The 26003-nt window shown below is 38.9% G+C and overlaps 12 protein-coding genes across 12 annotated transcripts; 7 read left to right on the plus strand and 5 right to left on the minus strand.

The window, feature by feature from the left end:
* Nucleotides 1-694: 694 nt before the first annotated feature.
* On the minus strand, nt 695-1560 carry LOC132789539 (serine protease 1-like). The gene has a single exon (XM_060797608.1). It carries the CDS (start codon nt 1543-1545, stop codon nt 736-738), a length of 810 nt encoding a protein of 269 aa, XP_060653591.1. The 5' UTR covers nt 1546-1560; the 3' UTR covers nt 695-735.
* Nucleotides 1561-3232: 1672 nt separating this feature from the next.
* Nucleotides 3233-4197, plus strand: LOC132789540 (serine protease 1-like). The gene has a single exon (XM_060797609.1). It carries the CDS (start codon nt 3248-3250, stop codon nt 4040-4042), a length of 795 nt encoding a protein of 264 aa, XP_060653592.1. The 5' UTR covers nt 3233-3247; the 3' UTR covers nt 4043-4197.
* A 503-nt stretch (nt 4198-4700) lies between these two features.
* LOC132789615 (serine protease 1-like) lies at nt 4701-5543 on the plus strand. Its single transcript, XM_060797720.1, has one exon. The coding sequence runs from the start codon at nt 4722-4724 to the stop codon at nt 5499-5501; it is 780 nt and encodes a 259-aa protein (XP_060653703.1). The 5' UTR covers nt 4701-4721; the 3' UTR covers nt 5502-5543.
* A 1028-nt stretch (nt 5544-6571) lies between these two features.
* LOC132792923 (serine protease 1-like) lies at nt 6572-7422 on the plus strand. Its single transcript, XM_060802459.1, has one exon. It carries the CDS (start codon nt 6605-6607, stop codon nt 7382-7384), a length of 780 nt encoding a protein of 259 aa, XP_060658442.1. The 5' UTR covers nt 6572-6604; the 3' UTR covers nt 7385-7422.
* A 1351-nt stretch (nt 7423-8773) lies between these two features.
* On the minus strand, nt 8774-9613 carry LOC132789542 (serine protease 1-like). Its single transcript, XM_060797613.1, has one exon. The coding sequence runs from the start codon at nt 9608-9610 to the stop codon at nt 8828-8830; it is 783 nt and encodes a 260-aa protein (XP_060653596.1). The 5' UTR covers nt 9611-9613; the 3' UTR covers nt 8774-8827.
* A 1821-nt stretch (nt 9614-11434) lies between these two features.
* LOC132792647 (serine protease 1-like) lies at nt 11435-12312 on the minus strand. The gene has a single exon (XM_060802084.1). The coding sequence runs from the start codon at nt 12271-12273 to the stop codon at nt 11491-11493; it is 783 nt and encodes a 260-aa protein (XP_060658067.1). The 5' UTR covers nt 12274-12312; the 3' UTR covers nt 11435-11490.
* Nucleotides 12313-13442: 1130 nt separating this feature from the next.
* LOC132791310 (serine protease 1-like) lies at nt 13443-14304 on the minus strand. Its single transcript, XM_060800182.1, has one exon. It carries the CDS (start codon nt 14275-14277, stop codon nt 13495-13497), a length of 783 nt encoding a protein of 260 aa, XP_060656165.1. The 5' UTR covers nt 14278-14304; the 3' UTR covers nt 13443-13494.
* A 726-nt stretch (nt 14305-15030) lies between these two features.
* LOC132791309 (serine protease 1-like) lies at nt 15031-15885 on the plus strand. Its single transcript, XM_060800181.1, has one exon. The coding sequence runs from the start codon at nt 15034-15036 to the stop codon at nt 15832-15834; it is 801 nt and encodes a 266-aa protein (XP_060656164.1). The 5' UTR covers nt 15031-15033; the 3' UTR covers nt 15835-15885.
* Nucleotides 15886-17718: 1833 nt separating this feature from the next.
* Nucleotides 17719-18578, plus strand: LOC132791308 (serine protease 1-like). The gene has a single exon (XM_060800180.1). It carries the CDS (start codon nt 17730-17732, stop codon nt 18528-18530), a length of 801 nt encoding a protein of 266 aa, XP_060656163.1. The 5' UTR covers nt 17719-17729; the 3' UTR covers nt 18531-18578.
* Nucleotides 18579-19265: 687 nt separating this feature from the next.
* On the minus strand, nt 19266-19795 carry LOC132788236 (serine protease 3-like). Its single transcript, XM_060795567.1, has 2 exons — nt 19755-19795; nt 19266-19569 (listed from the first exon to the last, which is right to left on the minus strand). Exons 1-2 carry the CDS (start codon nt 19793-19795, stop codon nt 19266-19268), a joined length of 345 nt encoding a protein of 114 aa, XP_060651550.1.
* A 1515-nt stretch (nt 19796-21310) lies between these two features.
* On the plus strand, nt 21311-22202 carry LOC132792276 (serine protease 1-like). Its single transcript, XM_060801565.1, has one exon. The coding sequence runs from the start codon at nt 21340-21342 to the stop codon at nt 22138-22140; it is 801 nt and encodes a 266-aa protein (XP_060657548.1). The 5' UTR covers nt 21311-21339; the 3' UTR covers nt 22141-22202.
* Nucleotides 22203-24038: 1836 nt separating this feature from the next.
* LOC132792199 (serine protease 1-like) lies at nt 24039-24931 on the plus strand. The gene has a single exon (XM_060801455.1). The coding sequence runs from the start codon at nt 24070-24072 to the stop codon at nt 24868-24870; it is 801 nt and encodes a 266-aa protein (XP_060657438.1). The 5' UTR covers nt 24039-24069; the 3' UTR covers nt 24871-24931.
* Nucleotides 24932-26003: the final 1072 nt, after the last annotated feature.

A 26003-nucleotide genomic window follows, 5' to 3' on the forward strand; every position in this document is an offset into this window, starting at 1 on the left:
AAAGAAATACGCGGTATCAGTTTTCAATAAAAGCAAACAGTTCAGTATTTTCACATGAATATACTACATTAATATACTCAAAAAAATACTGAAATATACCGAAATGTAATTTGTTATATTTATATACTACTACATTCGATATAGAAAAAAGTAAAGAAAAATGTACCAGATTGTTAACGACAGCAATTCAGATTTATTATTTTTATTCATTTAATTATTTAATTATTTCTTCTTCTTCAAAATTTTCTGGAATCAGATTGTAGATTGTAATTATTATTGTATGATGCGTGACTCTATCTTTGAAATTTTGCTCGCCATATGACTTTTCGATTAGCGGGGCTGAAAGTGGGCGTGGTAAAAATGTAAAAAATAAGAATTGTAGCTTATAGTTTTTGAGATCTACGTTCTCATACAGAGTGGCGTGGTTATGTCGTTTGAGCTAATAATCAAGAATATATATATGTAATTTGTGAGGCCGAAAAAATAAACGTTTTGTTTTGCGAAAGACTAATTGCTTCAACATTTATGTGCATCTCTATACCCCATGATGGAAGATTTCACTTTATGAGTGAATTTTAAAGAGGACTTTTGAACTTCGATTACTATTCGATGATCCACTTAAAGGCTTTTCATATCAGCTATACTTAATATTGAAGTGGAAGTGATTTCAATTGAAGTGCAAGGATTAGTGGAATTTTGTTTTTAAAATGCTTTTAGTTTTTATTTAGATATAATTTAGTAGGAGATACCAGTGTTATCACGGATCCAATCCAAGTAACCAGTGACACGAGTGAAACCGGCGGGTTGACCAGCAGTGCAGCCATCCCAATGACCGAAGGATGTGATGCCAACAATGCGGTTGCCGTCATGTGTAACCAATGGACCACCAGAGTCACCGTTGCAAGTGCCTTTGCCACCAGAGGTGTTGATGCAGATGGTGTTATCGATAACATAGCCACCGCCGAAAACGTTGCGGCATTCGTCGTTGCTGATGATCTGGACATCGACACAGTTGAGGTAGTTGTGCATACCACTGCCATTTGAGATGGCGCCCCAGCCGGAAGCAACAGCCCACCATCCATTGTAGTCGTTGTAGCGATCGTTGTAGCTGGGCAGCTCAACCTTGTTCACCAAGCTCCAGAAGTCCACATGGGGTGTGCGGATAAGGGCAATATCGTTGTTCAACTGATCGTTGTAGTTGGGATGACGGATTTGATCGTTTCCACTGACCCAGTGAGTGTATTGAGCCTCGTGACGGAAGCTGGCACCGTAGTAGATTCTCACACCGGAACCATCATTAATGCAATGTCCGGCAGTCAGCACCCAGGTGTTTCCAATGATTGAACCACCGCACCACCAGCCACCGTCGAAGCTAAGACCAACAATGTAGGGGACCTTACCCTCATAGGCAGGATACCCATTGGTAATGCGACCATCAATGGTGGGGGTCTTTGGCATGTCCATAACCTTAAGAGGTTTGTTGATGCCGGTGGGCACAGCGTTGGCTGCGGCCAGCGCAAAGGCTAAGAACACGAACAGTTTCATTTTCGAAGAGAAACTCATAACATTTTGAAATTTTCCCTTTGCTTTTATTCTTTTTCAAAATCTAATCATATTATTTTAATCGCGGCTCATAAATTTTCTTCTAGTTTTATTTGAGTCTATTTAGTTATAATCTAATAAATGGTTCGGTGAGTCCCAAAGAGGGCTTGTCTAGTAGGTCGAATTTCAAAATATTACGCAGCTCCTTTGACGATTTTGACAATAAAAAAATATGACTTGTTTTGCTTAGTATTTGTATACTCTTTAAATGTTTTAAAAAAATATTCGACTTGGTTTTATTTAATCTACCCAATATGTATACAATATAGACGTTACGTTTTTTGAGAAACTGCAAATATATAGTGAATTTCAAACATATATTGATTAAAAATAAATTTCATTAATTAAATGATTGAGTGTTAACTATTCTAACGGATGAATCAATAATAATTTTATGTGTCTTTTTCGGACATATTTGTTGCGTGTATACCCGATATTTAGTGTGTTACAATTTATGTTACTAAGGGTATATTGAAGTTATACACGTTTCCGCTAATGGAATTGTAACATAGTAATAAATATAACCGTTTGCAGATATTGCGCATCAACAGGATGTACAATCGGCATCACATTGTAAATCTGCCTAAAGTCTGGGCACTATTTTAACTATTGGCACCCTGATATTTTGGCAGCTTACTGATAACAGTCATATAAATAAAAAAATACTGTATCTATCGCCCTTTTCATTCATTATCTTTTTCTAGCATAATCTTTAAGACCGGATGCGGTTATTAATGATGAACAAAGCGCTCAGGTCGAAAAAGCTTCGGTCGTATATTGATATTGATGCCAAATCATTGGCTATCTTATCATTTAAATGTACTCAGCTTACCAAAGCTTTATGATCGTGTTATCTGTGCAAATAAATTAAAGTATTTAACCAAGTCATCAAACAAAGTGCCACACGCTACTTTGAATGATAACACATGAGTACTGAGTACGAATATGAGCAGAAGACGGTCGATGTACAGACTTCTCGATATTATTATCGTTATCGATATGTTCAACTTCATTTGAATGTATCGAACAAAAATGCTTATCTCTCGCATATTGTAAATATGAAAGAGAAGCATTGCCAAAGGAAATTATAAATTTTGATAAAGTCAAGCAACTTAGTGTGCAACCACAAAAAATATGCCAATCATGCTATGTTTAGGGTGTTTCTAATAATAGGGATTGGTTCAATCTTCTTTCTGATTATTGGGAGGTTATTGAGTATTTGATTAAAATATAATCTAAATACATTGTATAGAGAAAGGGATTACATTGTCTAATTATATTGTTTCTAATTAAACTTTTCCAGACATACTACAAACTAAAGTGTCTACTACACACTTCTGAAATACAATTTGGTTTTCAATTATTTATTCTATTATCAATGATCGTTCATAGACCACTTTCATTACGTGTTTGAGTACCCTTTTATTGATTGATCAGCTTCTATGGGTGTGACTATGAACACTAACGTTTGTGTAAGCATAGACGCTATGCTTTTTTATATCTCTTCCCTTTTTGATTACTAATTGGTTTATCTCGGCTACGATTACCTTTAAGCATATGCCCACATATACTTTTGACATTGAGAAAAAGTATAAAAGAGTAGTGATTTTGATTTATGGTTATAAGTTTTTGCTTCAACTTCAACATGAAGACTTTCATTGTATTGGCCTTGGCTATCGCAGCAGTTGCTGCCGAAACCATTGAGCAGGTGCATCCCAAGGATCTGCCACAATCCCTGAAGCTCGAGGGACGCATTACCAACGGCTACCCAGCCTACGAGGGCAAGGCTCCCTACACTGTTGGCCTGAGCTTCAACGGTTGGTGGTGCGGTGGTTCCATCATTGCTCACGACTGGGTGCTGACTGCTGCTCACTGCACCAACGGTGCCAGCTCTGTGACCATCTACTACGGTGCCACCTGGCGTACCAACGCCCAGTTCACCCACTCGGTTGGCAGCGGCAACTTCATCCAGAACCACAACTGGCCCAACAACAATGGCAACGATATCGCTTTGATCCGCACTCCCCATGTCGACTTCTGGAGCATGGTCAACAAGGTTGAGCTGCCCAGCTACAACGATCGCTACAACATGTATGATGGCTGGTGGGCTGTTGCCTGCGGCTGGGGTCTTACATCTGATGGCGGTTCCCAACCCGACTGGATGCAGTGCGTTGACTTGCAGATCATTAGCAACAGCCAATGCTCTCAGACTTATGGCAACCAACCCGATGGCATTCTCTGCGTTTCTACCCCCGGCGGCAAGTCCACCTGCTCTGGCGACTCTGGTGGCCCATTGGTGCTCCACGACGGCGGCAAACTTGTTGGTGTTACTTCCTGGGTATCTGGCGCTGGCTGCACCGCCGGTCTTCCATCTGGATTCACCCGTGTCACCAACCAACTCGACTGGATCCGCGACAACTCTGGTGTTGCTTACTATTAAGCTATTTCTTGAGTTTTCTACAACTTTAAAAAGAAAAACATATATCAAATAAGTATCTCGAGAGAGATGTTATTACGATATGTCTAGTTACCTTTTTCATTTAAATAATTATAATATTATTGATTATAATTACAATAAAGAAGAAATAGGATTTATACAGGAAAAAACAATATATATGATACTTGTATATTTATTTGTGTCTTATAAGTAAAGGAGACTTAGTTTACGAAATTTGTCTTTGCAAGAGCTGATCTTTTTACTATTAATCTGAAAATGAACTGACAGCTTTAGCAAGATGGCAGTAGTGAAGAAAACAAAAAAAAACTGAAGCAGAGGGATGTTTTTAAGTAAATATATTTCCAGTTATAAGCATTAAGACGGGGTGTCAAGGTACATATATGTATATATATTGAATTTTCTGGGCATTGCTGTTTACTCCTTCTCATATAGTATCTTCAGTTATTAAATTGACTAGCATTTAAATAGTCAAATCTTTATTTTATTAAAATGAACTATTACGGTCATATACTTTCTATTATCAAATTGATAAATCCAATTCTATACGGCGCATTATTTATTGTTAGGCGACTCGTTAACTTCAAGATAATGTTTACAATGTCTCACAATTGGTATAAAAGCGCAAACTTATTCCCCTCAACCAACAAGTTGTACATCCAGCATGAAGGTGTTTATAACTATCTTGGCTTTGGCCATTGCCTCCGCATCTGGCGCCGCGGTGCCCTCCGCTGTGGAGAAAGCCGTTAACCTGAAGGATATTTCCGGCCGCATTACCAACGGATACCCAGCCTACGAGGGCAAGGCTCCCTACACTGTCGGTCTGGGCTTCAGCGGTGGCTGGTGGTGCGGTGGTTCCATCATCTCCAACACCTGGGTCCTTACTGCTGAGCACTGCACTGGCAGCGCTGAGTCCGTCACAGTCTACTTTGGTGCCACATGGCGCACCAACGCCCAGTACACTCACTGGGTTAGCCGCAATGACATCATCAACCATGGATCCGCCGATATCGCTTTGATCCGCATTCCCCATGTCGATTTCTGGCACATGGTAAACAAGGTTGAGCTGCCCAGCTACAACGATCGCTACAACGACTACAACGGATGGTGGGCTGTTGCCTGCGGCTGGGGTGGCACCTATGATGGCTCTCCTCTGCCCGACTGGCTCCAGTGCGTCGACTTGCAGGTTATTTCCAACAACGAGTGCGCTCAAACCTACGGCACTGGCACCGTTAGGGATAACATCATCTGTGTGAGGACTCCCGATGGCAAGTCCACTTGCAACGGTGACTCTGGCGGTCCATTGGTTTCCCACGATGGCAACAAATTGATTGGTGTTACCAACTTCGGTACCTCCTCCTGCACATCTGGAGCCCCAGCTGGTTTCCAACGTGTCACCTACCACTTGGACTGGATCCGTGACCATACTGGCATTTCTTACTAATAAGCTTTAGCTTCAATAAAAATATAGTACATTTACAAAAAATTGATTTGTTTTTTATATGGGCTAAAATTATTGGTCGAACTGTTATACAGCATTTAGGTTGCTTAAACGCTGCAATTTGCAAAACCTGCGACGTCCAGCTCTTACTTCTTGGTTTGCTTGTTGTTAGTTTATTCCATTATTATTATTAATATAATTATACATTTTTTTTCTAAATAAAAAATAAAAGTAAAACAAATACTAATGTTTTGTTATTTGTCTTCAGTGATCTTTTATTCTTGTGTAAAATTTTCAGCCTTCCACTGTATCCTCTCGCGATTTTTATTAACAAATCTGTAAGGTTTTTTCAGTGTTTCGAAAAACAAATATTATTTCAATTAAAATTAAATTTTGAAAAGAAAAACCATATATAAAAAATATTTCTTATATGTAATGGCAACTTCAATAGAATTCCTGAGAGCACCTACGGATGGAGTTGAACTCCGGGTCTGCGATCTACCCTAGTCAATATTGAGCAATAGAATACTAAAAATAAAATTATGTTTGAAAAGTACAATTTGTAATTACAGAGGACCTTGTAGGATACGAGCCGGATTTCCCGAAGAGTATTGTTGATTGTAGCTCTATTTGTATTTAATATGTGATTAAAGATAGTTAAAATGTTTTTATTTATATGTCGCTTGAATTTAATGTTGACTTTACACTGTAGTCTTAGGAAGACTTTACAAATACTTTAGCTTTGTCACTAAAAATGCACTGACACAGTTTACTATTAATGGCATTGAATTAACCTGATAAAATCAATTGAAATGAGGAATGGACTTTGTTTTATTTGAAAATTGTCAACACATAACTATACCCAATACAGATTATAGTGTTTACAGCACTCTTAATTGTCTATCTTCCACTTGTCAATTCTTTGTTTTATTAAATTGAACTTTGCGATTATAAATCCTATTTTATCGCATTCAATAAACCACTTAGGAATGGTAAATAATTTATTAGGTCATTGCTCATTTACTTGAAGATAAGGTTAACAATGTTTTGCATTTGGTATAAAAGCGCAAACTTATTCCCCTCAACCAACAAGTTGTACATCCAGCATGAAGGTGTTCATAACTATCTTGGCTTTGGCCATTGCCTCCGCATCTGGCGCCGCGGTGCCCTCCGCTGTGGAGAAAGCCGTTAACCTGAAGGATATTTCCGGCCGCATTACCAACGGATACCCAGCCTACGAGGGCAAGGCTCCCTACACTGTCGGTCTGGGCTTCAGCGGTGGTTGGTGGTGCGGTGGTTCCATCATCTCCAACACCTGGGTCCTTACTGCTGAGCACTGCACCAGCAGCGCTGAGTCCGTCACAGTCTACTTTGGTGCCACATGGCGCACCAACGCCCAGTACACTCACTGGGTTAGCCGCAATGACATCATCAACCATGGATCCGCCGATATCGCTTTGATCCGCATTCCCCATGTCGATTTCTGGCACATGGTCAACAAGGTTGAGCTGCCCAGCTACAACGATCGCTACAACGACTACAACGGATGGTGGGCTGTTGCTTGCGGCTGGGGTGGTACCTATGATGGCTCTCCTCTGCCCGATTGGTTGCAGTGCGTCGACTTGCAGGTTATTTCCAACAACGAGTGCGCTCAGACCTACGGCACTGGCACCGTTAGGGATAACATCATCTGTGTGAGGACTCCCGATGGCAAGTCCACTTGCAACGGTGACTCTGGCGGTCCTCTCGTTTCCCACGATGGCAACAAATTGATTGGTGTTACCAACTTCGGTACCTCCTCCTGCACATCTGGAGCCCCAGCTGGTTTCCAACGTGTCACCTACCACTTGGACTGGATCCGTGACCACACTGGCATTTCTTACTAATAAGCTTTAGCTTCAATAAAAACTTAGTTGATTAAAAATTATATGTTTATTACGATTTGGGAAATTAATGTGTTCGGGATCATGCTGGATTTTTTGTTTTCCTCATTTATTTATTTAATTTTATTGACAAAAATAAAGATTCATATATAAATGCAAAATGAAATTAACAATCCTGAAATCATTTAAATATCGATTTTTAAATAATTTCTTTATCTCAACAAATTAAAAGGAAATATAAATGAAAATATTAATGAAATTGGGACTTTCTCATCTATTCAAAGAAAGATGAACAAAATTGTAAAGTCCAACTTCTTGATTTTTTTTTATAGGCAACATTTTCTGTAAATGCGAAATGAATATGCAAAATCTGAAGTTTACGATCCATTAAATTATACATTTAAAAGGATTTGTATATCGTCCATATTGAATCTTGCCTCAGAGCTCTACAAAAATTTCCTTTAAATCGGAACAGTGCGGGCTTTATACCCATGGATTTTTTTTAATGATAAATGTGGCAACCCTCTGCCTTAAATATCGATTACTATCGATAGAAACTTTTATCTAATGTACCCAAACGAAAATATATCGATTTGCATTGTGAATTGCAAACAAAATTCAAAAAGGTGGCATTGTTTTCTTCGAAAACACCTTTTGCGATATGTGGCGACAATTAATTACTTTATTAAAGAGAAAAATTTCCTCAATACTCAGGAACAAACATTACGGCCAAATTAAAAAAAAGTTCATTGATCTTATGTTAATTGTTAAAACTATATAAACACATTAAATAATGAAGCAATATTATATGAAACTTCCCATGAGTGCTACTCATGACTTCACTCTGACTTCACCAAGGTCGTCAACCTTTCGTAAAATTGTCGAATGCCATTAAGGGCATAAAAAGTACATAAAGGGTATAAAAAGTTCACATATTTATGTATGTATGTATGTGTATTAGTTTCTAATTGCAAATAGATTTGAAAAAACAGACTAGCTCTTATGGATTTTAGCGGAATAACTAATAAAATATTTTTTATGGAAATTCCTAGAAACATAGTCTAGTGGCATGCAGTATCTGTGGTTATATCGGAAATTGGAAAAACTTGTATGTAATTTCATTTATAGGCTTATGGGGACATTAATAAACTGGCCCTAATTCTGTCAAGTTTTGCTTCAATCAATTACAATCTTATTTATCATCTTACTAAGATCTACAGCAACTCAAAAATCTTCGAGATAAGATATAATTCACACACCAAAGTTTTGATGTTGAAGATCAAAATTTGTGTTAAAAAGAGTCCCGCTCATCCTGAAGCTGGAACGTCATCGAAAAGCTCGGTTGGGTATTTACACAACCCTTAGAGAAATTAACTGACCAAATAAAATGCATTTTGTTTTTCAATTCATATGCTTTTTTAATTTCTCGTAAGTTGTTATAGCTTTTTAGTAAGAAATGCCAGTGTGCTCACGGATCCAGTCCAAGTGGTAGGTGACACGCTGGAAGCCAGAAGGATGGCCAGATTGGCAGCCAGCAGCAGACACCCAGTTGGTAACACCGATAAGCTTGTTGCCGTCGTGGGAAACCAGAGGACCACCAGAGTCACCACCGCAGGTTGACTTGCCGTCGGGAGTCCTCACACAGATGATGCTGTCGGTAACAGTGCCAGTGCCGTAGGTCTGAGCGCACTCGCTGTTGGAAATAACCTGCAAGTCGACGCACTGGAGCCAGTCGGGCAGAGGAGAGCCATCATAGGTGCCACCCCAGCCGCAAGCAACAGCCCACCAATTGTTGTAGTCGTTGTAGCGATCGTTGTAGCTGGGCAGCTCAACCTTGTTGACCATGCTCCAGAAGTCCACATGAGGGATGCGGATCAGAGAAATATCCTTTGATCCGTGGTTGATCATGTCGTTGCGGCTAACATAGTGAGTGTACTGGGCATTGGTGCGCCATGTGGCACCGAAGTAGACGGTGACGGCCTCGGCGCTGCCAGTGCAGTGCTCAGCAGTAAGGACCCAGGTGTTGGAGATGATTGAACCACCGCACCACCAGCCACCGCTGAAGCCTAGACCGACAGTGTAGGGAGCCTTGCCCTCGTAGGCTGGGTAGCCGTTGGTAATGCGACCCTCGATCTTGTTCACCCTGGTGATATCCTTGTTGTGGATCACCTCCTCGTAAGCCGAGGCAGAGGCAACAGCCAAAGCCAGTAGAGTAATAAACACCTTCATGTTGTAGACAACTTGTGCATTTCTGAGCCGTTGGCCAAGTTTTTATACTATTTCTGGTTGCAAGAAGTTGCAAATACTTAAGTCTTATCGCGTAATTTGGAAGGAACATAAATATTTTATTGGTTCAATAAAACTATCTGATTAATGTGATTTAGGTCGCTAGAAACTATTTTACGCTTTCGTATATACGTGCCGATAGAAATTGTTTTTATCTTCAAAATTTGATTTACAGTACGTTTTGTTTTGCATTCCAAATCGAATGCTGCTCTGCAATAGCCTCAAAACACTAAAAACTGAAGACTTTACTTATTGGTAGCTTTTATTTTAATGGATCACTATAAACTTTCAAAAATTATAAATTTTACAAAAATAAATAATCAATCAAAATGTATGGGTTTAAAAAATGAAGAGCAGTTTTTCAGTAATAAGTCTATCTAAATAACCAGTTAGGCAATTTTAGGATACTATTTATACCCATTACCAATACGGTATGGTAACTTTGTGCCTCCATAAAATGATTGTAACAGGCAAGGGAAGGTATCTCTCACCCTAAGAAGTATACATGTATATATATATGTATTATATATATTATCAGCGTCAACAGCCGATAATGCGATGTCCGTTCGTCCGGCTGTAGGTCCGTTCGCATGAAAACCTCGATCTCAGAAACTATAAGAGATAGAAATTTAATTTTTGTTCGACAGCATGTTTTCACGCAGATCAAGTTTGTTTCAAATGTTCGCCATGCCCACTTCCGCCGCCTCATATTGATAAAATCGAATAATTATGTGGTACTACTTCAATACAACAAATATAGCCCTAAGTATATTTTTAGTATTTTTGCGGTCCAGTAATTTTGTATATTTTAAATTTAATATCGCATTGTTTTGCTTTCATTTAAAATGGGGAAAGCTGGTATCTCAAACTCAACTGTAGCTGTCTTACTTGTTTTATTGCATTGTTTATGTTTATACAATTTTTTAGACAATTAAAAATAAATGTCTATCATGTGTTTTCGACTGTGATGGATGTGCTACCCATTTCCAATAAAAATAAAACAGTTGTGTTCTATTGTTAAAATATACCAAAATAGTATAGCGCAAAAAATTCCTCTGTTATATACATAAATACTATTACCTTTAGGATATACCAAAGAGTACCAAATAAACCAGATTGTCAACCAAGGTAATTAAGTCCTGTCAGCAGTAGCCGGCGTCGGACATACAACAAATTATTGCTTAAGTAACATGCTCGATTTTTATCTGATTGCAACAAAGGGAGCCATATAACATATAGTAGTAGTAGTAGTAGTATATTCCTCAACAGAGTCAACAATGAAGATGAAATAGCCTCTGTTTATATGCATATAAAGATTATGAAATAGCATTATCCACATAATATTCAAATATCTGAGATTCGATAAATCTATAATCTTAGAAATATAGAAGCTACTACTTTTAACCAGGTTCCTCGCCATCTTTTTGATATCGAACGGAATCGGATAATAATAGTAACTTTCAAGCTTGCGAGAATTTTGGTCTAGTAGTCTAAATTATTCCTAAAAATTTAGTTTGAATTTTATAGTGTTAAAATCCGCTGCAACGTATAGCTTATGGTATTTTTAATTGTGTATTTTAATATAACTAGAAAGTATGGTAAAAGTAGGAAAATACTTTTGGGTAATTGTTGGTCGAATTGCCGGTAGCCGATAGCTTTTCATTGAAGGACGTCCAGGTACTCAAAGCTAGGACATTTTCCTACGACTCGGCAACATCATTGCAATCGTAGGTGAATAAATCTTGTGAACTAAACAAATAAAATTAATTTTGCTTTTCAAATCATATGTTTTTTTTTAATTTCTCGTTAGTTGTTAAAGTTTTTTAGTAAGAAATGCCAGTGTGCTCACGGATCCAGTCCAAGTGGTAGGTGACACGCTGGAAGCCCGAAGGATGGCCAGATTGGCAGCCAGCAGCAGACACCCAGTTGGTAACACCGATAAGCTTGTTGCCGTCGTGGGAAACCAGAGGACCACCAGAGTCACCACCGCAGGTTGACTTGCCGTCGGGAGTCCTCACACAGATGATGCTGTCGGTAACAGTGCCAGTGCCGTAGGTCTGAGCGCACTCGCTGTTGGAAATAACCTGCAAGTCGACGCACTGGAGCCAGTCGGGCAGAGGAGAGCCATCATAGGTGCCACCCCAGCCGCAAGCAACAGCCCACCAATTGTTGTAGTCGTTGTAGCGATCGTTGTAGCTGGGCAGCTCAACCTTGTTGACCATGCTCCAGAAGTCCACATGAGGGATGCGGATCAGAGAAATATCCTTTGATCCGTGGTTGATCATGTCGTTGCGGCTAACCCAGTGAGTGTACTGGGCGTTGGTGCGCCATGTGGCACCGAAGTAGACGGTGACGGCCTCGGCGCTGCCAGTGCAGTGCTCAGCAGTAAGGACCCAGGTGTTGGAGATGATGGAACCACCGCACCACCAGCCACCGCTGAAGCCGAGACCGACGGTGTAGGGAGCCTTGCCCTCGTAGGCTGGGTAGCCGTTGGTAATGCGACCCTCGATCTTGTTCACCCTGGTGATATCCTTGTTGTGGATCACCTCCTCGTAAGCCGAGGCAGAGGCAACAGCCAAAGCCAGTAGAGTAATGAACACCTTCATGTTGTAGACAACTTGTGCATTTCTGAGCCGTTGGCCAAGTTTTTATACTATTTCTGGTTGCAAGAAGTTGCAGATACATTCGCCTTATCGCGAAATTTGGAAAGCACATAAATAATCTACGACTTCAATAAAACTTTCAAGATTTTTGTGATTTAGGCCAGTAGAAATTATCTTACTTTTTCTTATACTCGTACTGATAGAATTTTTTTATCTACATTATTTTATTTACAATATGCTTGCAGTTCAAATCGATGGCTTTTCCGCAATGGCTTGCACATACTCTAAAATAATATAATTATTGTTAATTGATTACTCTTATTATGATAGACCACTGTGCACATTTCAGAAAAATTAAATTATAAAAAAATGAAAATTACCATCAATTTTGTTGAATTAAATAAGAAAGAATGTGCTAACATAAAAAATCAAAGCAACTATGAAAGCCACAGTCGAGTAACCTCGACTATGAGAACCGCGCTGTCCATTTTGAATTGAAGCAAATAACCCACTGTTTATTAATATCAAAATATACCAAATTAATATACCATGAAATACTCAAATATACCAAATGTTATATTTTTCATATTGAAATAGTAATTCATTCAAAATATACCACGGAGTGCACAAAATACCAGATTGTCAGCCAATGATACTAACCCCCGTAGTTTTCATTCATACAAAAGTATTTTTTCTAACATTTTTTATCTGATCGCAATGAAATTTTCAGAAATTTTCATATAGACTATAGTTATTATTGTATGTACCAAGATCAACTCAATCTTCCAAATTACGTTTGTTTTTCGTTTTTGTCGATTTGCGGAGGCGGAATTGGGGTAGTCCAAAAATTGGAAACAAATTTGATCTGCGTGCAAACATAACAACATAGCGGTATCTCTTAAAGTCTCTGAGATCTAGGTGATCTTAGGGACAGACGGACAGTCGGACATGGCTATATCGTCTCGGATGTTGACGCTGACGAAGAATATATATAAATCACCCTGTTACATACTTTCCTGAAGTCGCAAACTTATAATACCCTTCTACCATATAAGAAGCGAGTATAAAAAGTCTTTAATAGTTTTAATATCATTATTATTTCACACTTTGAATTTGGTTTTGCAAACAAAATATGAATCCCTGAATAGTTTATAATGATCGAAATTTAAACATTTATTTTCATTTTATTTGCTTTATTAATATTTTTCGAGTTATCATAGCTTCTTAGTAAGAAATGCCAGTGTGCTCACGGATCCAGTCCAAGTGGTAGGTGACACGCTGGAAGCCAGAAGGATGGCCAGATTGGCAGCCAGCAGCAGACACCCAGTTGGTAACACCGATAAGCTTGTTGCCGTCGTGGGAAACCAGAGGACCACCAGAGTCACCACCGCAGGTTGACTTGCCGTCGGGAGTCCTCACACAGATGATGCTGTCGGTAACAGTGCCAGTGCCGTAGGTCTGAGCGCACTCGCTGTTGGAAATAACCTGCAAGTCGACGCACTGGAGCCAGTCGGGCAGAGGAGAGCCATCATAGGTGCCACCCCAGCCGCAAGCAACAGCCCACCAATTGTTGTAGTCGTTGTAGCGATCGTTGTAGCTGGGCAGCTCAACCTTGTTGACCATGCTCCAGAAGTCCACATGAGGGATGCGGATCAGAGAAATATCCTTTGATCCGTGATTGATCATGTCGTTGCGGCTAACATAGTGAGTGTACTGGGCATTGGTGCGCCATGTGGCACCGAAGTAGACGGTGACGGCCTCGGCGCTGCCAGTGCAGTGCTCAGCAGTAAGGACCCAGGTGTTGGAGATGATGGAACCACCGCACCACCAGCCACCGCTGAAGCCGAGTCCGACGGTGTAGGGAGCCTTGCCCTCGTAGGCTGGGTAGCCGTTGGTAATGCGACCCTCGATCTTATTCACCTTGGTGATATCCTTGTTGTGGATCACCTCCTCATAAGCCGAGGCAGAGGCAACAGCCAAAGCCAATAGAGTAATAAACACCTTCATGTTGTAGACAAATTGTGCTTTTCTGGGTCGTTGACATAGTTTTTATACTTTTTCTTATTGCAAGAACATAAGCCTTATCAGATAGCTTGGAAAGCGAATAAATATTGGTTGACTTCAATAAAACTTTCATAGATTATTGTGATTTAGGCCATTAAAAATTATTTTCGCATTTCGTATGTATGTACGTGCTGATAGGAATTTGATTATCTATAAAATTTGATTTACAATTTGTTTACTTCTGCAATTCAAATGGAACGCTGCTCAGCATTGGCTTTAACATACCCTATAGGAAAACTGTTTTTGTTGATCGGATACTAATATTGCAAGAGAACACTATAACCTTTTAAAATATTATAATATTATTATATTTGATTGAACAAATAGTGTCGCCTATTACTTTAAATTTCTTTCCTCAAGGAAGAAATTATTTGATCATATTTTAATCTAGAAATGCATTTAAAGAAATGATCCTACAGAAGTTGAATATATTGTTTTTCAATAAAACTTCAAAATATTTCTGACATAGGAATATTGAGACTTGTTAAACCACATTAAGACATTTTGTAGAGTAAATTGCGTAGACTATACCACACACGAAGTTGTCGATTGATTATCGTTACTAATTTTGTTAAATATGTTATAATAAGTTGTCGGAGAATATTTACTATATGCTTCTTCTTCGATAATGAATCCCCGATAATGGGATAGTATAAAAGCGCGCTGGAAATAATACTAAAACTAAGTTGTGCTATAAACATGAAACTGTTCATAGCTGTCTTGGCTTTAGCCATTGGTGTCGCTACCGCGGCTCCCCAAGCGGCAATCGCTCATCCCAAGGATCTGGCAAAGGTCAGCAAGGTGGAAGGACGCATTACCAATGGATATCCAACCTATGAAGGTATGGCCCCGTATACGGTTGGTCTGAGCTTGGTGACGAACGGTGCCTACTCGTGGTGCGGTGGTTCCATCATCGCCCACACCTGGGTCATCACTGCGGAGCATTGTACCAGGAACGTGGATAATGTGAATGTGCATTTCGGTGCCACGTGGCGCACAGAAGCTCAGTTCACTCATTGGGTTGGCCGCAACGACATCATCAATCACGACTACGATGACATTGCCTTGATCCGCATTCCCCACGTCGATTTCTGGCACATGGTCAACAAAATTGAGCTGCCGAGCTTCAATGAGCGCTACAATGACTACAACGGTTGGTGGGCATTCGCCTGTGGCTGGGGAAAGACCTATGACACCAGTGGATTGCCCGACTGGATGCAGTGCGTCGACTTGCAGGTTATGCCCAACAGCGAGTGTGAGCAAACTTATGGATCTAACACTGTGCGCAGCAACATTCTGTGTGTGAGAACACCTGAAGGCAAATCGACCTGCAGCGGCGACTCTGGTGGCCCCTTGGTGGCTCACGAGGGCAAGAAATTGATCGGTGTTACTAACTGGGTCTCCTCTGCCGGCTGCCAGTCTGGTCATCCTTCTGGCTTCCAGCGTATCACCTACCATCTCGACTGGATTCGCGATCTTACTGGCGTTGCCTACTACTAAGATCTATTGAATTGATCCTGTATCTAAAAATAAAAATGATTTTGATTAAATGCTGTTCGTATCTATAATTTTCTATAATCAAATAAGCTACGAGATTCAGAAACTCCCGAAGACAAGAAAACTTAGAACTGACCTAAAAGAACCGCCTCAGTTTTTTATGTGTTTTTATTGTATTTATTATATATATCGCTTTGCATATTTGTTTCAATAAACTATATGTATATGTTTTAAATAGAATATTGAATATTTTCACCATAATAATTTAGAAAAATAAATTAAAAAGAAAAAAGTTAACCTTACATTGCAAGATTTCTTGCTTTGCATAAGGTGTTCTCTCAATGGGAGTTATTTCGGAAATAACACTGAACTGTGACAAATTATAAATATAAGTGCAAAAAGTTATAATCAATTTTATTTACTGAATCTATTTTTATTTCTGATGTAGCTCCAGTTGAGAGAGGCATTTAGATATCATCTGGACTGAGGACAATTAATGAATTTATCTAAAAAATAAGTTACATTTTTATTTTAGTGATATTCTTATTTCTGAAGTTTCTCCAGTTAAGAAAGGCATTTAGATATTATCTAACTGAGGATAATTAAGGAATTTATCTAAAAAATAAGCTGCATTTTTATTTTAGTGTTATTGTACTTAAAGTGCACGGATAGGGGGAAAACACGATTCACTTCTCTTTAAATAAAATGTCCGGCTTGTAATTGTAGCATTTCAAAAAGTTGATATACCCTTGGTTTGTTTTCGGAGGGTACTGAATAATTTACTTTGGAGAGCTAGGTCACGTTGAATAGATAAGAAAGAAAGTGGTTTACACTTAAAAATTTGTTTTGAGGTTAAATGCAAAACTTAAGAGGCCCTTGGCGATTTCTTATCTTTAATTTTTTATTGATACAAATAATTATTTATGGTGAATTGATTTTTTTTTTGCAAGCAATGCTATCTTTGAAGAGTGACGCAGATTTTAAATGGGGGAAACTAATTCTAATTTATTTTTAATCTAAATTGGACATAAGATATATTTTTAGACGCTGCTAAAGGAATGAAGAATTTTGAAACACTACATATTCAATAAATTTTTATACCCGCTACCCATAGGGTAGAAGGGTATTATAACTTTGTGCCGGCAGGAAATGTATGTAAAAGGTAGAACGAGGCATCTCTTGATGAGCGTCAACAGCCGAGACTATCTGTCTATCCGTCTGTCCATATGAACACCTAGATCTCAGAGACTATAAGAGATAGAGCTATAATTTTCCTCGACAGCATTTGTTATATTTGCACGCAGATCAAGTTTATTTCAAATTTTTGCCACGCCCACTTCCGCCCCCGCAAATCAAAAAAATTGAATAACAAGCGTAATTTTAAAGCTAGAGTTGCGAAGCTAGAATTATCGAAGTTATTAAAGAAATACTTTTGTATGGGCAAAAACGCCTACTTACTAGGCGTCTTAGTTGCTTTGGCTGATATATTGTGCCGTCTATTTTGAATGCGGTACTATATCGATATACCAAACATACCATTTGGTATATTTTTAGTATTTTTTCAGTATATTCAGTATATTTTGAGAAAAATACCGCAAAATATATTTCTTTTATTCAAAATGGGTAGCGGGTATCTCACAGTCGAGTACACTCGACTGTAGCTTTCTTACTTGTTTCAATATGTTTTATTAATCAAAGTAAATGCATTTACCATTGTTTTTAATCTTTAGAAGAGAACGTTATTCAGAAAGAAATATTTACAATCGAACTTAGAGCGTGTACAGATAAAAAAAATAAATCAATAATATTTAAAAATAATTTGATTAAGTTGCTACAAGTAAGCAAAGGGTATAAAAGTTCTTGCGTTTTGCTAAGTTTGTACAAGTTGCAACTGTAACATGAAGGTGTTTATAACAATTTTGGCTTTGGCTATCGCCGCTGCTTCGGCAGCTCCCTCCACGGGCATGGTCCATCCCAAGGATCTGACCACAACCAAGAAGGGAATCGAAGGTCGTATCACCAACGGCTATGCTGCCTACGAGGGCAAGGCTCCCTACACAGTTGGTCTGGGCTTCAGCGGCAACGGTGGTGGCTGGTGGTGCGGTGGTTCCATCATTGGCAACACCTGGGTGCTCACCGCTGAGCACTGCTCGGGTAGCGCTGAGTCTGTCACCGTCTACTTCGGTGCCACATGGCGCACCAACGCCCAGTACACTCACTGGGTTAGCCGCAACGACATGATCAACCACAACTCCGCCGATATTGCTTTGATCCGCATTCCCCATGTCGACTTCTGGAGCATGGTCAACAAGGTTGAGCTGCCCAGCTACAACGATCGCTACAACGACTACACCAATTGGTGGGCTGTTGCCTGCGGCTGGGGTCTTACCTCTGATGGCGGTTCCCAACCCGACTGGATGCAGTGCGCCGACTTGCAGATCATCAGCAACAGTGAGTGCGCCAACTACTATGGAACCGGACTCATTCAGGACAAGATTATCTGCATTCGCGTTGTTGACGGCAAGGGCACTTGCAGTGGTGACTCTGGTGGCCCATTGGTCACACACGACGGCAACAAACTGGTTGGTGTTACCAACTTTGTTCCTGCTGCTGGTTGCCAATCTGGTGGTCCAGCTGGATTCGCCCGTGTCACTTACCACTTGGACTGGATCCGTGATAACACCGGCATTTCCTACTAAAAATTTCCATCAGAAATTCAAATTGAATAAATAACCAACAAAAAACAGTGTTTTAAGTGTTTCATTCTTTAAAGATTAATATAGCATATTCCAAATTAGACGTGAATATAAAGAGATACGATATTAAATAAAGTAATATTAGCGTATAATTTGCCGTCTATGTTATATTTTAGTAGTGTAATACTGTATAGTAAATACCTAATTCGTATTTAAGTATTTTTACGGTATTTTAATTTGACATATTTTAAAGTTAATACCGCACTGATTTGTTTTTGTTTAAAATGGCGTATCTTACAATTACAACTGCAATCATTCATCTGCAATGGTGTTCGCTGCTTTCCACATATAACATAATTTTCAATGCAAAAAGTATTCTCTTATGTTTAATACAGGTTTCATTGATTTGAAAAAATTGAAGAACATGATTTATTTTCCCATTTCTACTAGCAATTATATGCATACATGACCATTGTGTAGTTTAGATAGTTTTAACTTTTTTCTTTATTCGGAGAGATGTAAAATTTGCTAGTATACTTTTCAGCGTCGAAGTATTGACTTTCGTTATCTAAACAAGTTAGTTTAAAAGCTTTTTTACCTATGAAAGTTGAACTCCAAACCGTGAGAGATTATGAGGAGGTTTTCTTAGGTGAAGCAGTTAATTTACGCCAAAGACGATATCATTCATCTTTTATTTCTTAAATGATTTGATGTGAGACACAATAAAGCGAGGAATTCTTACCCTGAGTTACAGAAGGCAGCAGTCAGCACCCAGGAGTTGCCAAAGATGAAACCACCACAGAACCAGCAACCGCCGGAGCTGCTGAAGCTAAGTGCCACCTGGTAGGGGAACTGACCCTCGGAGGCAGTCAATCCGTTGGTGATGCGACCCTCAATCTGGGCGACAGCGGGCAAGTCACGAGGATGCACTGGGGCACCCTGTGGCATAACGCCAGCGGAGACGGAGGCGATAGCCAGAACAAGAACTACGAGCACTTTCTTGTTGATCGTTTGACGTAAAACGCATGATACTCCACTGTGGCTGGGGAAATACAAATGACACCAGTGGATTGCCTGATTGGATGCAGCTCCTCGACGTGTAGGTTTTGCCCAACAGCGAGTGTGTGCAAACTTATGGATCTAACACTGTGTGCAGCAAATTTCTGTGTGTGAGAACACCCGAAGGCTCTTGGTGGCTCACGAGGGCAAGAAATTTATCCGTGTTACTAACTGGGTCTCCTCTGCCGGCTGCCAGTCTGGACATCCATCTGGCTTCCAGCGTATCACCTACCACCTCGACTAGATTCGCGATCTTACTGGTGTTGCCTACTACTAATTGATCCTGTATTTACAAATAAAAATTATTTTGATTAAATTCTGTTCGTATCTATAATTTTCTATAATTAAATAAGCTACGAGATTCAGGAACTCCAAGACAAGAAGACCAAGAACTGACAAAAAAAGGCTCACTTTTTTTTTGTGTTTTTATTGTATTTAATATTTTATATATATCGCTTTGCATATTTGTTTCAATAAACTATATGTATATTTTTTAAATAGAATATTGAATATTTTCACCATAATAATTTAGAAAAATAAATTAAAAAGAAAAAAGTTAACCTTACATTGCAAGATTTCTTGTTTTGCATTAGATGTTCTCTCAATGGGAGTTATTTCGGAAATAACACTGAACTGTGACAAATTATAAGTGCAAAATGTTATAATCAATTTTATTTACTGAATCCATTCTTATTTCTGATGTAGCTTCAGTTGAGAGAGGCATTTAGATATCATCTGGACTGAGGATAATTAAGGAATTTATCTGCAAAATAAGCTGAATTTTTATACCCGCTACCCAGAAGGGTATTATAACTTTGTGCCGGCAGGAAATGTATGTAACAGGTAGAAGGAGGCATCTCCGACCCTATAAAGTATATATATTCTTGATCATCGTCAACAGCCGAGACGATATAGCCATGTCCGTCTGTCCGTCTGTGTGTCTGTCCGTCTGTCCGTCTGTGTGTCTGTCCGTCTGTCCGTCCGTCTGCATGAAACACTGGATCTCAGAGACTATAAGAGATAGAGCTCTAATTTTTTTTCGACAGCATTTGTTATGTTTGCACGCAGATCAAGTTTGTTTCAAATTTTAGCCACGCCCACTTCCGCCTCCGCAAATCAAAAAAATCGAATAACAAGAGTAATTTTAAATCTAGAGTTGCGAATTTTGGTTTATACAATAATTACTATAGTAGTTATGATTCCTGAAAATTTAGTTGCGATCAGATAAAAATTGTGGAAGTTATTAATGAAATACTTTTGTATGAACAAAAACGCCTACTTACTAGGGGTCTGAGTTGCTTTGGCCGACAATCTGGCACATTGTGTCGTCTATGGTATATTTTGAATGGTGTATTATATCGATATACCAAACATAACATTTGGTATATTTTTAGTATTTTTGGTATATTTTGAAAATGATACCGCAATATTTTGCCTTTATTAAAAATGGGTAGCGGGTATCTCACAGTCGAGCACACTCGACTGTAACTTTCTTACTTGTTTTACTTGTACTTAATATATAATTTCAATATGTAAATTTATTATTTTCGTAATAAAGTTAAAAAGTAAAATCAGCAAGTATGTTTACCATTGCGTTTAATCTTTTTTCTTCAGAATAATATATTACTTTGAGCTTGTTAAGATAACATAAATAAATCATTCACTTAAAGATAATTTGATTAAGGTGCCTACTTGTTGAAAGGGTATAAAAGCTCTTGCTTTTTGCTAAGTTTGTACAAGTTGCAACTGTAACATGAAGGTGTTTATAACAATTTTGGCTTTGGCTGTCGCCGCTGCTTCGGCAGCTCCCTCCACGGGCATGGTCCATCCCAAGGATCTGACCACAACCAAGAAGGGAATCGAAGGTCGTATCACCAACGGCTATCCAGCCTACGAGGGCAAGGCTCCCTACACTGTTGGTCTGGGCTTCAGCGGCAACGGTGGTGGCTGGTGGTGCGGTGGTTCCATCATTGGCAACACCTGGGTGCTCACCGCTGAGCACTGCTCGGGTAGCGCTGAGTCTGTCACCGTCTACTTCGGTGCCACATGGCGCACCAACGCCCAGTACACTCACTGGGTTAGCCGCAACGACATGATCAACCACAACTCCGCCGATATTGCTTTGATCCGCATTCCCCATGTCGACTTCTGGAGCATGGTCAACAAGGTTGAGCTGCCCAGCTACAACGATCGCTACAACGACTACAACGGAGCGTGGGCTGTTGCCTGCGGATGGGGTGGCACCTATGATGGCTCTCCTCTGCCCGACTGGCTCCAGTGCGCCGACTTGCAGATCATCAGCAACAGTGAGTGCGCCAACTACTACGGAACCGGACTCATTCAGGACAAGATTATCTGCATTCGCGTTGTCGACGGCAAGGGCACATGCCAGGGTGACTCTGGTGGCCCATTGGTCACACACGACGGCAACAAACTGGTTGGTGTTACCAACTTTGTGCCTGCTGCTGGTTGCCAATCTGGTGGTCCAGCTGGATTCGCCCGTGTCACTTACCACTTGGACTGGATCCGTGACAACACCGGCATTTCCTACTAAAAATTTCCAATGGAAATACAATTTATAAATTCAAATTGAATAAATAACAAAAAAAAACAGCAGTCTTATACTTGTTTCATTCTTTAAAGATAAATATAGAATATTCCAATTAGACGCGAAAATGAAGAAATACAATATTAAAAATCTTTTGCAAAGTAAATTAGCATACTTTGCAATAGCTAGTACAATGAGTGTTGCTTAATTATCAAGAGTATGAAAGAGATGTAGTATATTTTAATTACTTGTTACTACTTACTACAAAATTATTTTTGAATAATTTTCATGATTGGTTCATACTTTACACTTGTTTTACTTATTAGATGTTTTGTAACTAAAGAAATTCAATCAGAACATGTAACAAAAAAAAAAAAAAACAAGTAACATTACAAATAATTTTAAAAATAATAAATACTAAAGATTTTTAATATTATTAATATATATTATATAACAGGCATAAGGAGGCATCTCTAACCATAGAAAATGTATATACTTGATCAGCGTCAACCGCTGAGGCAATCTAGCCATATCCGTTTGTCTGTTTGTCTGTCAGTCCGTCTGTCCGTATGAACACCTAGATTTAGAGAATATAATAGATAGAGCTATAATTTTCGATAACATTTGTTATGTTTGCACGCAGATCAAGTTCGTTTCCAATTTTTTTTACGCCCACTTCCGCCCCTGCAAATTGACAAAGCTCGAATAACAAACGTAATTTTGAAGCAAGGTCTCGAATTTTAATACATACAATAATACCATACTATTTATAATTCCCAAAAATTTGGTCGCGCTCAGACAGAAATTGTCAAAGTTAATAAAGAAATCTCTTTTATGATCAAATTCACCCAATTATTGATGGGTTAGTTGCTTTGGCTGACAGTCTCGTATATTTTTCGCCCCATGATATATTTTGAATGCAGTACTACATCAATATACCAAATACACCATTCGGTATATTTTTAGTATTTTGTGGTATATTTTCGGTATATTTTAAGAATGATGCCGCTCTGTTTTTCTATTATTCAAAATGGGTACGGGTATATCCCAGTCGAGCACACTTGACATAAGCTTTCTTACTTGTAGATATTATAGAATTATATTATATATTATATTTTGCCTTTTATGTCTTTTATATTTTGAGTGCAGTATTGTATCAATATTCCAAATATACCCCTTCGTATATTTTAAGTACTTTTGTGGTACATAAATTTGGTATATTTTAAAATTAATACCGCACTGTGTTGCTTTTATTCAAAATGGGTAGCGAGTATCTCACAGTCGAGCGCACTCCAATGACGCTTCATTCTTACTTGCATTTTATTTAAAATCAAAACTTTAATCATTATTTACAGTTTTTCCTATAACTGATAATGTTAGGCACTTGCCCTCACCGAAAGTAAATTGTAGATAACAGCTCAGTCTGCCGTCGTAGCTGTAAATAATTAAAGTTAAATCCAATGTCCGGTCAGCACGGATGTTGGCTGCATAGGATTTTGAAATAATTCTAAATACCATTTGAAATTGATGAGTATTTTGTGCCTTTATAATAAAAATAAGATTAATTCTTACTTCATTACTGTATTCAATTTACATAAGCCATCCTTCATTACTATATATTACACTACTATATTTAAATTCATGAATAGTTAGTATTTTACGATTTAGTGAGTGAGATTTTCATGTTGTTTTATAGTATATGGGTATTTGTTAATAAATGATTTTTACTTTAAACAGCTTTATAACAAGCGTTCACGTCTTTGGCCCACGGAAGAGAACGTTCTTCAGAATGAAAAATTTACAATCGAACTTAGAGCTTGTAAAGATAACATAAATAAATCATTCACTTAAAGATAATTTGATTAAGGTGCCTACTTGTTGAAGGGTATAAAAGCTCTTGCTTTTTGCTAAGTTTGTACAAGTTGCAACTGTAACATGAAGGTGTTTATAACAATTTTGGCTTTGGCTGTCGCCGCTGCTTCGGCAGCTCCCTCCACGGGCATGGTCCATCCCAAGGATCTGACCACAACCAAGAAGGGAATCGAAGGTCGTATCACCAACGGCTATCCAGCCTACGAGGGCAAGGCTCCCTACACTGTTGGTCTGGGCTTCAGCGGCAACGGTGGTGGCTGGTGGTGCGGTGGTTCCATCATTGGCAACACCTGGGTGCTCACCGCTGAGCACTGCTCGGGTAGCGCTGAGTCTGTCACCGTCTACTTCGGTGCCACATGGCGCACCAACGCCCAGTACACTCACTGGGTTAGCCGCAACGACATGATCAACCACAACTCCGCCGATATTGCTTTGATCCGCATTCCCCATGTCGACTTCTGGAGCATGGTCAACAAGGTTGAGCTGCCCAGCTACAACGATCGCTACAACGACTACAACGGAGCGTGGGCTGTTGCCTGCGGATGGGGTGGCACCTATGATGGCTCTCCTCTGCCCGACTGGCTCCAGTGCGCCGACTTGCAGATCATCAGCAACAGTGAGTGCGCCAACTACTACGGAACCGGACTCATTCAGGACAAGATTATCTGCATTCGCGTTGTCGACGGCAAGGGCACATGCCAGGGTGACTCTGGTGGCCCATTGGTCACACACGACGGCAACAAACTGGTTGGTGTTACCAACTTTGTGCCTGCTGCTGGTTGCCAATCTGGTGGTCCAGCTGGATTCGCCCGTGTCACTTACCACTTGGACTGGATCCGTGACAACACCGGCATTTCCTACTAAAAATTTCCAATGGAAATACAATTTATAAATTCAAATTGAATAAATAACAATAATAACAGCATTTATTTACATGTTTATTTTTTGAAAGAAACCAATTGAATTAAAAATCTTTGATAAAGTAAGCATACTTCATACGCAATAGCTATTTCTGAAAGTTATCTTGATAAGCACTAGTAAAGTATCTCTATACCTAATTATTGTGACGAAAAATACTAAAAATATACAGATATATATTTATATATGTATATTAGTATCTAGTATATTTTGCGCAAAATATACCTTTTGAGTGTAGTACAGTATTAATATACCAACTAAATTGTTGTGGTACATTAATTTGGTATATGTTAAAATTAATACCGCACTGTGTTGTTTATATTCAAAAAGGGTAGCACACTTGACTGAAGCTTTCTTACTTGTATTTTATTTAAATCACAACTGTACTCATTATTTACAGTTTTTCCTATAACTGATAATGTTAGGCAATTGCCCACATTAAAACTAAATTCTAGACAGCAGTTCAGTCTGCCATCGTAGCCATCATAATTAAAGTTAAGTCCAATGTTCGGTCAGCACGAGTGTTCGCGGCATATGAAATTGATGAGTATTTTGTGACTTGTGAAATAACTGAGTGAGATTTTCATGTTTTTTTTAAATATATATACTTTTGGGAATTCGTTTATAAATGATTTTGACTTTTAAAAACTTTACAACTAGCGCACTATGGTCCAGCCGACTACTTTTCTAGGTATTAATAGATTTTTTTAAAGTTAATATATCATCGAGGTTTTAATCGCATTCTACAAGAAACAGACTGACCATCTGACTGACTGCATAGTGTAGCGTCCGCGAAGTGCAGTTTTCCATATATAATTTTTTAAGGCATGAAAAAGTTCACAAGAAATGAGCGTCGCACAAAAAGTATTTCCTTCCGCTTAATATGGGTTTCACTGAATTGCAAAAATTGAAGAACTTAATTTCTTTTCCCATTTCTACCAGCAATTATCTACATACATGACCATTGTGTATTTTAGTTCGTTTAAACTTTTCTTTCAATCGCAGCATATGTTTTGGGGTCTTAATACAATTCGGCGTGATGTAAAATTTGTTAGCATACTTTTCAGCGTCGAAGTGTT

This window comes from Drosophila nasuta, chromosome 3, assembly GCF_023558535.2.
Source record: "Drosophila nasuta strain 15112-1781.00 chromosome 3, ASM2355853v1, whole genome shotgun sequence".
NCBI classification, from domain to species: Eukaryota; Metazoa; Arthropoda; class Insecta; order Diptera; family Drosophilidae; genus Drosophila; species Drosophila nasuta.

Coding starts and splice junctions, on each gene's coding strand:
- LOC132789540 (XM_060797609.1), top strand. CDS start 3,248: ATGAAGACTTTCATTGTATTGGCCTTGGCTATCGCAGCAGTTGCTGCC.
- LOC132792199 (XM_060801455.1), top strand. CDS start 24,070: ATGAAGGTGTTTATAACAATTTTGGCTTTGGCTGTCGCCGCTGCTTCG.
- LOC132791309 (XM_060800181.1), top strand. CDS start 15,034: ATGAAACTGTTCATAGCTGTCTTGGCTTTAGCCATTGGTGTCGCTACC.
- LOC132788236 (XM_060795567.1), bottom strand. CDS start 19,795: ATGGATGTCCAGACTGGCAGCCGGCAGAGGAGACCCAGTTA. Junction 19,570..19,754: donor CGGCAGAGGAGACCCAGTTA/GTAACACGGATA, acceptor GTATTTCCCCAG/CCACAGTGGAGTATCATGCG.
- LOC132792923 (XM_060802459.1), top strand. CDS start 6,605: ATGAAGGTGTTCATAACTATCTTGGCTTTGGCCATTGCCTCCGCATCT.
- LOC132789615 (XM_060797720.1), top strand. CDS start 4,722: ATGAAGGTGTTTATAACTATCTTGGCTTTGGCCATTGCCTCCGCATCT.
- LOC132792647 (XM_060802084.1), bottom strand. CDS start 12,273: ATGAAGGTGTTCATTACTCTACTGGCTTTGGCTGTTGCCTCTGCCTCG.
- LOC132789539 (XM_060797608.1), bottom strand. CDS start 1,545: ATGAAACTGTTCGTGTTCTTAGCCTTTGCGCTGGCCGCAGCCAACGCT.
- LOC132789542 (XM_060797613.1), bottom strand. CDS start 9,610: ATGAAGGTGTTTATTACTCTACTGGCTTTGGCTGTTGCCTCTGCCTCG.
- LOC132792276 (XM_060801565.1), top strand. CDS start 21,340: ATGAAGGTGTTTATAACAATTTTGGCTTTGGCTGTCGCCGCTGCTTCG.
- LOC132791310 (XM_060800182.1), bottom strand. CDS start 14,277: ATGAAGGTGTTTATTACTCTATTGGCTTTGGCTGTTGCCTCTGCCTCG.
- LOC132791308 (XM_060800180.1), top strand. CDS start 17,730: ATGAAGGTGTTTATAACAATTTTGGCTTTGGCTATCGCCGCTGCTTCG.